This window comes from Monodon monoceros, unplaced genomic scaffold, assembly GCF_005190385.1.
Source record: "Monodon monoceros isolate NGI ecotype Baffin Bay Population unplaced genomic scaffold, NGI_Narwhal_1 Super_Scaffold_13, whole genome shotgun sequence".
NCBI lineage: Eukaryota > Metazoa > Chordata > Mammalia > Artiodactyla > Monodontidae > Monodon > Monodon monoceros.
In genome coordinates this window covers 80559618-80571219 of record NW_021703769.1, presented here as the reverse complement: position 1 = coordinate 80571219, position 11602 = coordinate 80559618, and the positions used below count along the sequence as shown (strand labels likewise).

The window sequence follows — 11602 nt, the reverse complement described above, 5'->3', positions numbered from 1 at the left end:
ACACACACACACACACACACACACACACACACACACACACACACACACACACACACACACACACACACGGCCCATTCGCATGTGAGCTCCTGGCTGGCCAATACTGTGTCATGTTCATCGGTGGCCGTAGCTCCTGCCCCAGTGCCTGGTGGGGCACAGAATAGACTCCCATAAATGTCTGTGGTCCCAGCCCTCTAGGAGCCCGTGTGAGCACAGGTGAGGAGAAGGGAGCAGAGAAAGGCCTTCAGTCCTGCGTGCCGGTGATAGTCAACTCTAGGAGGCCAGAGAGAAGAGCAGCCACTGCAGGCTGACGTGGTCCAGGAAGGCTTTCATGGGGGTGATGAAACTCAAGCCGAGTTTCAGAGACTGGGGTGGACTTTGGAAAAGCAGGAGGAGCAGAAAGGGCGTGTGGGTAACGGGGCAGGGGGAGCCAAGGCCGAGGCGGCAGAGAACCAGCACTCCTGGGACCGCAGTGTAGGGCAGTTGGTGGTGAGCAGGGGTGCAGGAGGGGTGGGCACAGCCAGAGGGGGCAGAGGCCTGCGCGTCTGCGGGTCACCTCAGGGCTGGCTCATGCTGGAGATTCCTGGAGGCTTGGGTCATGGGACTCCTCTTAACGTAAGTGTTTGTTCATCCTGCCAAGCCCCCATGAGAACAGGTCCTTTGTCGTCTGTGTCTGAAGAGGCTGCGTGGTCCGCTCCATCTCAAGTTAACACTGTTCTTGTGTTCAGGGTCTCAACTCTGAAGACAGAGTTCCTGCCCCTCCTAAGTGTGCGCTTCGTCTCGGAGAACAGCGTCGTGGCCGCTGTAAGCATCTCTCTTGCCCCGGGGCCTGTGCTTACTCTCCAGAACGGGAGCAGGGCGTGCCCTGTGGCTGTGCGCACGAGCTCGGAGCAGCAGCCTTGTAGGGGAAGCAGCTCTAGAGGCTCCCATGGTGGGGCCGCTCTGCTGGGGCGCTCGCTGGGCGCACACCCCGCAGGGCCTGACTGATCCCTCGTTTCAGGGCCATGACTGCTGCCCCATGCTCTTCAGCTGCGACGACCGCGGCTGCTTGACCTTCGTCTCGAAGCTAGACATCCCGAAACAGAGCATCCAACGCAACATGTCGGCCATGGAGCGCTTCCGCAACATGGACAAGCGGGCCACGACCGAGGACCGCAACACGGCCCTGGAGACGCTGCACCAGAACAGCATCACGTAGGTGCCGCCCGGCCCCTGGCCCGACGGCTGTGCAGAAGTGTTAGGTGACCGGGCTGCCCTTCTCCCCTCTTGGTTTCCTGATGGGTCCCTGTGATGTTCTCTGTCCTGCGGGCCCAGACATCCGTTCAGGAACGGGGGCGGTGAGGGGTCTGTAACTTCCCGGCTGCAGGCTCTTACTTCCAACTCGTCACAGAGAGCGAGCCGCCCCCACGTAGTCATTACGTCCTTCAGGGCATAGACGGTCTGGGCGTCCCGCGTGCGGAACGCAGGCCCTGCTGCGGGCCCGTGAGCTGGCGCGGCCTGTCATACAGCCTCTTCTGGGTCTTGCTTTCTCAGAAACTTGACTGAGGACAAAAGGAGACCTTCCTGAATGTCGTGTTCCTCTAACAGTGAGCACCTGACAGTCATATCCTTTTTGAAAGGTAGCTGTCACTTCAGCCATGGATTTCAAGTAAGGTGTACAAGTAAGAAGATAGTTTAACTAGAGAGACAGCTTTTTCAGCATCATTATGACAAAGCCAAAAAACTCCTTATTTTTCATCAGGCGTCTGTGATTAAATAAGAGTAGAATTGTGTCGTGTCTAGAAAGCTTGGTGGGTTTTTTTTTAATCTAGAGGAGAAATGCACTGTGTTCTTTTTTTTTTAATTTATTTTTGACTGTGTTGGGTCTTCGTTGCTGTGCACAGGCACTCTCTAGATGTGGTAAGCAGGGGCTACTCTTCATCAGGGTGTGCTGGCTTCTCATTGCGGTGGCTTCTCTTGTGGAGCATGGGCTCTAGGCGCAGGCTCAGTAGTTGTGGCACACAGGCTTAGTTGCTCCGCGGCATGTGGGATCTTCCCGGACCAGGGCTCGAACCCATGCCCCCTGCATTGGCAGGTAGATTCTTACCCACTGCACCACCAGGGAAGCCCTGCACTGTATTCTTTGACTAGACCTTTTGTGTTGAGAGACTTTAATGTGGGTGATGATCATGGGAAGAATAATGGAAACTTCTAGACTTTCTCTTCGAGAGAATTTCTTCTTTTTTTTTTTTTTTATAAGATTCGTATTACTTTCTTTTTTTTATTATTTACTTGGCTGCGCTGGGTCTTAGTTGTGGCATGCGAACTCTTAGTTGCAGTATGTGGGATCTAGTTCCCTGACTAGGGGTCAAACCTGGGCCCCCTGCATTGGGAGCTCAGAGTCTTAGCCACTGGACCACCAGGGAAGTCCCTCTTCAAGAGAATTTCTAACTGCAGGTTGTTATGTTCAGCGGAAAGGGCCACTGGACTTAAAATAGGCTGGAAATAATTTGTGCTCTATTGAAAAGTAGTCGTTTGAAGGCATAGCAGAACTTTTCTCCACACTTTTCAAGTTTCTCTGTCTTGAAAGATTTTCAAAATTATTTTCTGTGAGGTTCTCTTAAGCTTCTCTGCAGACTGTGTATCTGTAAAGAGACAGCTCTCATTGCCTTTTTGAGACTTTGAGGTTAGGAATAAAAAGCCCCTTGCAGGTTGGCGTGACTGCTGCCAGATATTAAGTCCTCTTTACCCTAGAGCAGGGTCAGCACACTTTTTGTATAAGGAACCAGAGAGTAAATTTTAGGCTCCGAGGACTCCATGGTCTCCATGACAACTACTACAGCCCTGCCATGTGGCCTGCAGGCTGCCAAGGACAGTACAGAGATAAATATGTATGGATGTATTTCAGTAAAACTTTATAGGGACTTCCTGGGTACCACAGTGGTTAAGAATCCGCCTGCCAATCAATGCAAGGGACACGGATTCAAGCCCTGATCCAGGAAGATCCCACATACCGCAGTGCAGTTAAGCCCGTGCGCCACAACTACTGAGCCTGCGCTCTAGAGCTCACCAGCCACAACTACTGAAGCCTGCGTGCCTAGAGCCCGTGCTCTGCAACAAGAGAAGCCACCGCAGTGAGAAACCCACGCGCTGCAACGAAGAGTAGCCCCTGCTCACCGCAACTAGAGAAAGCCCACGCGAGCAGCAACAAAGACCCAACGCAGCCAAAAATAATTAATTTAAAATTTTATTTAAAAATAAAACTTTATAGACACTGAAATGTGAATTTCACATAATTTTCATATCATGAAATAATAGCCTTTTAATTTTTTTCTAAGCACTTAAAATTGTAAAGGCTATTCTCTAGCCCATAGGCTGTGCAGAAACAGGTGGTGTGTGCCATCCCCTTCCCCAGAGGGAATGTTCTAGGCATTTCGGGGAGAAAGACAAATACTGTCTGAGCTGTGGAATTGGTTTTCTTGAAAGGTTTTCAGATAATCAGGCTAAGCCAAGTTGTTTCATCAGCCTCCTCTGCTGAGCTTGGTTGGAATTTTGTGGTGTGTCTGAATGTTGCTAATATTAATAATGATTAATTTCAAATGTAAGGAGAGCTTTTGACTCATATGCCCTCATTGTCCTAGAGGGTAATTTGGGAGTTTTGGTTTGGAGCCAGTTGGATTTCAGTCGTGCTTCATGATGCCTCTAGTATTTTTTTTAAGCAGTGTGTCCATTTCAGTCACAGCTGTGGTCGTGGCCTCTCCTGGCTCCGCAGGGTACACGCTGTGTGGCCTGAATTGTCCTGCTTCTCCACGTCCCTCTAATTATGCACATTCTTAACTTTTCTCTCTTTCCAGTCTTTTTCTTTTCTGGACATCTGGTAATAAAATACATTTTAATATTTTCTGAGTCAGATGGCTACAGACTAATATCTATGGACACTTTAAAGGAATTGATAGACAGTTCATTTCCTGAAGACGCTGTTACCCTTCTAGGAAGGTTGGAGCTCACTTTCACCATGTGCCTTACAGTCTCTCTCTTGTCTTTGCCTTTTTTCAGTCAAGTGTCTATTTATGAGGTGGACAAGCAAGATTGTCGCAAATTTTGCACTACTGGCATCGATGGAGCCATGACCATTTGGGATTTCAAGGTATCGTCTATCTTTCAGAACAGATCTCGTTTGTGTTAAAAGTCTTCCCATGAGAAGACTGGTCCTCATTTCTTGGACCCAGCCGTCAACTGCAGTGCACGTCAGGAGCGCAGTGCACGTCAGGAGTGCAGTGCACTGGCTGTGGTTCTCTTAAAACCCTGGGAGTTGTTAGCAGGAGAGAGCCGCACTTGCTCACTGGGGTGGAGTCCACACTTCTGGATGTCCTCGGAGTCACTGAGGGGGGCTGGGGGCTGCTTTTGTGGCGGGCCCCAGGTTGGGCCCGGACTAGCGGAACTCTGTAGACATATGTTTATGGTTGACACCAACTAATCGGATCAGCACTCCCTGCCTGCCGGGTGCCGGGCCAGGTGCTGGCATTGAGGACGTGGACGTGAAGGAGCCCTCGGGGAGCTCGTCGTGGGAGAGAGAGGAGGGTGGGGGTCGGGTGGAGCTCCGGGAGAGGAGCCAGCGCCTCTGTTTACACCTTGAGGAGTTGGGGGGCTGCACGAACTGCCTGAGTTGCCTCTCTGGGCGAGCGGTCTGAGCTGCAGGGGCAGCACGTGCAGAGCAGCCGAGCGGCTCAGGGGGCGCGTGCTGCACTCAGGCCCTGCTGTGGGGCCTGCGGAAGCAGAGCAGAGCGGGCCCTGCCTGTGGGCAGCTGGGGGCTGCTCTGGAACCGACGTGGAAAGGCACCTGCTGTGACGTGCAGGTGGCCTGGACTCTGGACAGAGGCTGCTGGAGTGAACGGGTGGCAGGGATGTGCCTCCAGCCATGCTGGGGGGCAGGGGGTGGCCAGGAGGTTCTGGACTAGAGGGATTTAGGAGGCCGCGTGGAGGGGTGTTGTGACCATGAGGGACAAACCCCGGAGGCCTCTGCACCCTCCAGCTTCGGGGTTGGGATAAGGAGGCGGGGAGGAGGGGCGGGGCTAAGAGAGCAGTTCCGGTGTGCAGCTCTGCGGACTTAACCCCCAGAAGTTAAACGTTTACAGAATTCTGCCACTGCCTGTGCGGTTCCATGATTGATGTTGCTGCCTCTACAAGTGTCTCCTCACCCTTGTTACCTTCACCTGCTTTGGGGCATCGTGCACCTGTGCAATTAGCTCCACCTGGGCAGGTAGCTCCGCCCTTCATCCTTTGATCCCTGCGGCCAAGTCCTTTCTCTCCTGTGCAAGTGAGCTGGGGAGTTCCAGCGCATTTTCCTCTCTGGTCCGTCTGCCTTTGAGCACCGCTAGGCGTTGTGCACCAGGCTGACTGCATGAGGGCCACAGAAACACGGGAGTGCCTGCCATCAGGGCACCTGGAGTGAGGGCCAGTGACACAGATGATAAGCACATACGTGCCCTGGGAGCAGGCGTGTGCCCAGAGCCTGTGGGCCGGGGCCTAGGGGACAAGGTGGCGCAGGGCCTGGAAGGGCCAACAGGGGGAGTCCTGCCTGGGAGAGTCTCTGCAGGCCATAGTCCTGGAGCCCGTCTCAGAGGGAGCGGGTCACAGCCAGGAAGGAGGAGGTGTGGGGTAGTGCCTTGGGGAGAACGCCAGGATGGCCGGTCCCCACTGACCATCGGTGTTCTTCCTGCCGCTCTCCAGACCTTAGAGTCTTCTATCCAGGGCCTTCGGATAATGTGAAGCTGAGTGAGCCGCCCAGATCCAGCATGAGGACGGACAGGCTGCGCCGGGCAGCTCCGCCATTCGCATGGTGGGCAGGAGAGCCGGCCGCCAGGAAACACTGAAGACACATATGGCGCAAACCTTGTTGTGTGTTTCGTTTGAGGATAATTGGTGAAAGTGTTGGTTTTTTAAAAGCAGCAGTGATTTGGGTTTTGTTTTTTGTTTTGCTGTTTCATTCCATTCTTGACCAAAGCTTCTCTTTAAGTAGTTTATTATGGAAAATTGTCACACTAACTTAAAGGAAGGGGTGGGGGAGGTATGTAAATTGTTCGCTACAAAATTAAATAAAAATACTGAATGTGTTCTTGGTTTTGTCTCCTTATACCGTTTGCATTTTTAGTAGGAAAAGATGGGTAAATTCTTTGTTATACTAGTTAGTTTTTAGGGTAGAACCTTAGATTCTTAGTTTCTTATATTGAGCCATCTTGTACAACCTTTACCCAAAAGAACTGGTTCTCGAATGCTGTTTTAGCCGTGCAGGACTTCGGCAGAGGAGGCCTGCTTGCATACAGGCAGCAGAGAAACCCGCCTCCAATGAGCAGCCAGGGAGCCCCTGCCCAGTGCCCGTGGCAGGCGTGTGCAGGGGAGTGTGCAGTGGGAGAGAAAAAGCACAAGTTGTCATTTTGGTTTAGAGATTATTGTACCCAAACTAAGTCATCTTCATCATAATTAGACACAAAGTTTGACATTTCAAGGCTGAGACTCTTGAGAGGCGCAAATAAATGAATACAGCGTAGCCTAGAGCATGGCTGTGTGCCCAGAAGCGGAGCAGTGATTCCAACACAACTCTAGTAGTTAGGACAACGCTGGTAATAGCACTTCTCAAAGGACATCGTGATATTCTTAAAAGAGTAAATTTGCCCTTTTGCTAACCTATGGGAAGCATTACTTCCCTCCAGGAGAGAATCCCAGCACCTGGACACCTGCCTCTTTCCGTTTGCTGTGGCATCCTCCCTGCCCACCCCCCACCAATGGCAGGAGCTCCTTTGTGTACACGTGTTTGTACCAGTACATCGGCAAGGCTGTCGTGACAGAACAAGGATAGACAAAAGCAGGCCAAGAAACAGGAATTAGCTACCAATTTCTTTTTAGTTTCATTAAATCACATGGTTTGGGAGCAATTCCAGAGGTTTTTAGAGAAACAATGTATTCTGTGAAAGAAACAAATTTACTAACTTGGCCTCCAAGAACTTAAGCCTAGAGTCATCTTTTTTCTTTTTTTAACTTGGGCCATCTCACGTCCATGGAAGAAGGCCCATCCCTGTGGTGGCAGCCAGAAACCCGCAGTGCTGGGGTCTGAGATGGTGGAAGGTCCCTTCTCATCTCGCCCTGCTTGTGAGACTCCGAGCAGTCCTCGGTCCACAATCGCTACCGATTTGGAGGGACAGTGGCCAAAGCCCTTTGATTGGAGGCTTTGGTGTCAGGTCATAGTTCTGCCAAGCTGCGTAGCCTTGAGCAACATAGTTAACATCTCTGAGCCTCACTGTCTTCACCTGTAAAATGGGAGTAGTAAAGGGTTAGCAGTTCCTGTTATTCAGTAAAGCCGAGGTTTGCCTTCAGGCTTGGCATTGGCCCTATACTAGGCCCCCGGAGACCCTTAATAGCAGAGTGGGGTAGGGTGGGAAGTGGTGTAAGAAGGATTCTGCTAACCAAAAAAAGTTTTTTCTAGAATATGCTGAGAAAACTGGGGTTGGCCTCAGAACCCAGATTAATTGCTTAGGCATGGCCCCTTCAGTTTGACCCAACAGTCACGCAAGTGGCTTAGTTCTCATGTGTGCCCAGTGAGGCAGTGATGCGAAGGCCTAGGGTTCCCTCAGGTGCCTGCGATGTCGGTGAGGCCATTAAGCTACCCCACGCGGGATAGTACAGCTGGTCTGTACATTATAAAGGTCTGTGAGTTGTGTGTGTGTCTAATTCAAATATTAGGTGTGGTAGGTCGACTACTGGCCCCCCAAAGATGTCCCTGCCCTAATCCCCAGAACCTGTGAGCTTTGCAGATGGGATTAAGTTAAAGATCTTGAGCTGGGGAAGCTGAGCCTAGATTATCAGGTGAGCCCAGTGTAATCACAAGAATCCGTAAAGGAGGGAGGCGGGCAGGGGAGAGTCTGAGCAGATGAGGGGGTAGAATCACAGATTGGGGTGGGAGAAGGCCAAGGCCTCTAAAAGCTGCAAGAAGGAACCTGGTTCTCCCCTGGAGCCTCCAGAAGACACAGCACCCCGCCAGCACCCCCCAGCCACTGATGTGGGCTGTGAAGATCTGACCTCCAGCGCTGTAAGAGAAGACACTTGCGTTGTCTCAAGCCACCCGCTCTGTGGTGAGTTGCTCCAGCAGTAACAGGAAATGAATCCACTAGGTCCATTCAGAAAAGGGGAGGAGGGACTTCCCTGGCAGTCCAGTTGTTAGGACTCTGTGCTTCCATTGCAGGGGGCACGGGTTCGATCCCTGGTCAGGGAACTAGGCTCCCACAAGCCACTCAGCACGGCAGGAAAAAAAAAAAAAGGAAATATGGTCTGGAGCTGAGTTTTTCAAACTGAGGGTCAGAGCCCATTTGTAGGTTGTAAAATCACGGCTGGTACTTAGAGGAGAAAACAACATTCTGCATTGCGTGTAGTAAGTTCTGCTTCATGGTACTTCTGTTTCAGATACACAGGAGGCTGTGGACTAGGCCGCAACATATGTCTGTGGGGGTCATGGTCAAAAAAAGTTTGAAAGCTACTAAGGTAGAGGAGCCAGTCACCTGAGTGGGGCTTGATGAGGAAGGATGGGCGGATCCAGCACAGCAAGAATGTGTGCCATGCACACAAGGTCACTGTGCCAGGCACCAAGGGAAGCAGCTGATATGCAGGAACTCCTCACAGCAACCCTGCAGGGTTAGAACTGTGACTGACTGCCACATCTTAGAGATGACAAAACTCAAGTTCAGAGAGGGAGGGCAGCCTGTATCGAGGCAGCCTCTCCAGAGCCCCAGGGGTAACCGCCAAGCACGCTCCCTGCTGGGTGGTGACAGGCAGGGGAGATGCCTAGCGACCCAGCCCAGTTCTGTCACCACACTCAGAAGCAGGGTGATGTCATTGGAACCAGGAGGGGACCCCCCGGCGATACCTGTGGGGTCTCCTGGTAGACCTCGGTTTCTCAGTTGAGCCTTGTGGCTTGGAAGGGGTGTGAGCAGGCCCCGGCTGAGGAGTACTGTGTGTGTTCCAGACCTCCATGTGTGTGTGGCCTTGGAAGGAGGCCCAGGGTCTCCCCTCTTCCCTCCTGGTACCGGGTGTCAATTCTTTGATCTCAGGGGGAGATCTATGGTCCCCATTCGGGGGTGGGCAGGGGCTGAGACAGAAGGAGATAGCGCTGCGTGCTTCTGGAAGGTTTTCCTCCCTGGTTTCCCGCTGCCTTGGCCAGCCCACCACCTCCTGAGTCCAGAAGCCTGAAGCTAGGCTGCCATCTTGTGACCAGGAGGCAGTAAGGCCAGTGCAGCAAGAAGGAAGGAGCAGAGAGCCAGGAAGGACCTTGATGGCCCTGAAACGCTGCACCAGACCCTAACTGACGGCCCTCCTCAAGTCAGCCAGCCCTGAGGAGTCAGCCTGGGTGTATGTCTGCCTCCTGGGAATCCTGGGAAGGCGGGGAAGAAGGTAGAGTGTAGGACCTTCATCCCAGGGCACCAGGGGAGGCAGATTCCGGGCAGAAACAGAAAGCTCTCTGAGCTGTTCTTTGAGCTCTAGATGAAATTCTTCCACCACCAGGTTCTCCTCACCCAAGGACTTGCTCCACTTAAGGCTTAGAAGACTGTTCCCCAAGGGAGCCATTTCAAATAACACCCCTGTCGCTTCCCAGCTTGAGGCGTGTTTCCCATCTACTGGGCCTTCCCACAGTGACCGCAGGCCTGTGAGGTGGCCGGGCAGTGCTTGTTAGGAATTAGCCTCACTTTACAGATACAGAAACCCAGGCACTGCAAGAAGATTCAAGTTACACTACAGGTTAAGTGGCAGAGCCGGAAGTGGGTTCAAGTTTCTAACCCTACTGGTTTGTTCATTCATTGATTCATTCAGCAAATACATACTGAGTGCTCCTGGCTGCCAGGCACTGATCTCGGCGCCGGGAAGAGCAGAGTGAATAATACAAATACGGTTTCCGCTCACACTAAGCTTGAGTCTTATCAAATTAGCTCAGTTTCGTGAGGAAGAGGGAGTCCTCAGGTATGCATATTTGTTAGGATGCTTTTAGGAATGAGTAACAGAAAAGCAACTCAAACCAACTTAAAAAGTAGATTCCTTGGCTCACGTACCTGAAGAAACCCCCGGAGGCAGGTTGGGCTCAGGCTGCCAGTCAGAGGTTGACCAGGGCTCTGGTCATTTCCTGAGATTCTCTCCATCACGCTCCCCCCCCACCCCGGGTTGTCGGGCTTCCCTGTGGCTCTTCCAGTTTCGTGTTCAAATTCCAGAAGGCGCTGCTTTCCCCTCTATCTTCATCCGACCCACCGTCTCAGGTCACAAGTCCAGGAGGTGGGGCGGGGAGACCACACGCTGATTGGGTGACAGCACTCAGGGGCCGCCATCAGAGATGGAGCTCAGTCCCACCTGGGATGGTTCCCTGGGCATCTGCAAAGCTGCGGAGGGGTAAATGGAAGGCAGGGACACAAATGTCACCTCAGCATTAAACTGCACTTGTCCTTACGGGATGGGGGTGGCCAGTACAGACCATCTGAAACTTTTTTCTGATTAAAGCCATCACTTGGATTTGCCAAGGCTGGATGGGGGGCCCTGCTGACAGCCACTCAGTGTCTCCTCAGAGCCAGGAAGGCCAGGGTCCTACTAATTGAAGCTGAAGTTTCCCAAGCACCCTGTGTGCTCACCTCAAAGTGCTCCTCACCTTTGGACACCTTTCATTCTCCCGGCTGCCCGCAAGTGTGGAATTGTGTAATGGGAGCCATGACTGGTGAGCACAGGATCCTGTTGAGGAGGGGGTCAGGGACAGAGTGACCTAAGAGACACTCACTCATGTCCTGCAGGATAAAGGGAAGTGGGCCAGGTGGGGACAGGGTGGGACAAGTGTTCCAGACAGAAAGAACAGCATGGCTCAAAGCGGGGAGACCTGACAGGGTGGGTGCCTGGCCCCGGACCTCCTGAGACCCACGAAGACCCCACGCCCATCCGTGATGCTGCTTAGTGCCTGGCTGACCAGCTGAGCTGAATCGTAGCGGGAGGGACCACCTGGCCACATCTCCATTGATGAGGCAGAGGGCAGGGATGGAGAGACCTACGGGCCTACCTGGCCCAAGACCCACATACAGGCGGCTGCCAGGCCGCTGGGTAACTTAAGGGTCGGAGGCGGTCTGCGGTGGAAAGAGGGGCAGGAAGTCGGCACTGAGAAGGAACTGGACCAGCCGGGGGTTGGTGGCCCCGTTTTGAAGCGAGGACCCCGGCGGCGGGCGGGCTGCCTCGGCTCCCCTGACTGCCCTCACCCCGCACATTCGGCGCCCAGCGGGCATCCGATCGCGAATGGAGGGGTGGTCCCCGCGCGGCCGGGGCCCGAGGCCGGGAGAGGCAGCTAAGCTGCTGGGTCACCGGCGCTCCCCACGGCCGCTCGCGGGGATGGGGGCTGTGCGCGCTGCAGGGCTCGGGTTCCCGCCCGGGCGGTGTCCCCCTTGCCGAGCCTCAGTCTCCCCGCCCGCCAGGGGGCGAGGGGCGGACGCCTTCAGGGCGCCCCGGGTCAGCTCGGCCCCAGCCCCGGGGGGTGGGCGGGACCAGGGCTCTCCAACCGCTAGCCGCCCGCCCGGGTCCCGCCCGGTCCCCGCGGGGCTGAGCCGGGAGGCCCCGC

At 53.7% G+C, this 11602-nt stretch overlaps 1 protein-coding gene across 1 annotated transcript in view; it reads left to right on the top strand.

The window, feature by feature from the left end:
- The window catches only part of ARPC1A (actin related protein 2/3 complex subunit 1A), a 27030-nt gene extending 20938 nt beyond the window's left edge, over positions 1 to 6092 (top strand). Inside the window, exons 7-10 of the mRNA XM_029221096.1 lie at positions 729 to 804; positions 1001 to 1194; positions 4036 to 4126; positions 5710 to 6092. Coding sequence (XP_029076929.1) covers positions 729 to 804; positions 1001 to 1194; positions 4036 to 4126; positions 5710 to 5748 — 400 coding nt within the window. The 3' untranslated portion in view covers positions 5749 to 6092. The remainder of the gene's footprint in view (positions 1 to 728; positions 805 to 1000; positions 1195 to 4035; positions 4127 to 5709) is intronic.
- The last annotated feature ends 5510 nt before the right edge of the window (positions 6093 to 11602 follow it).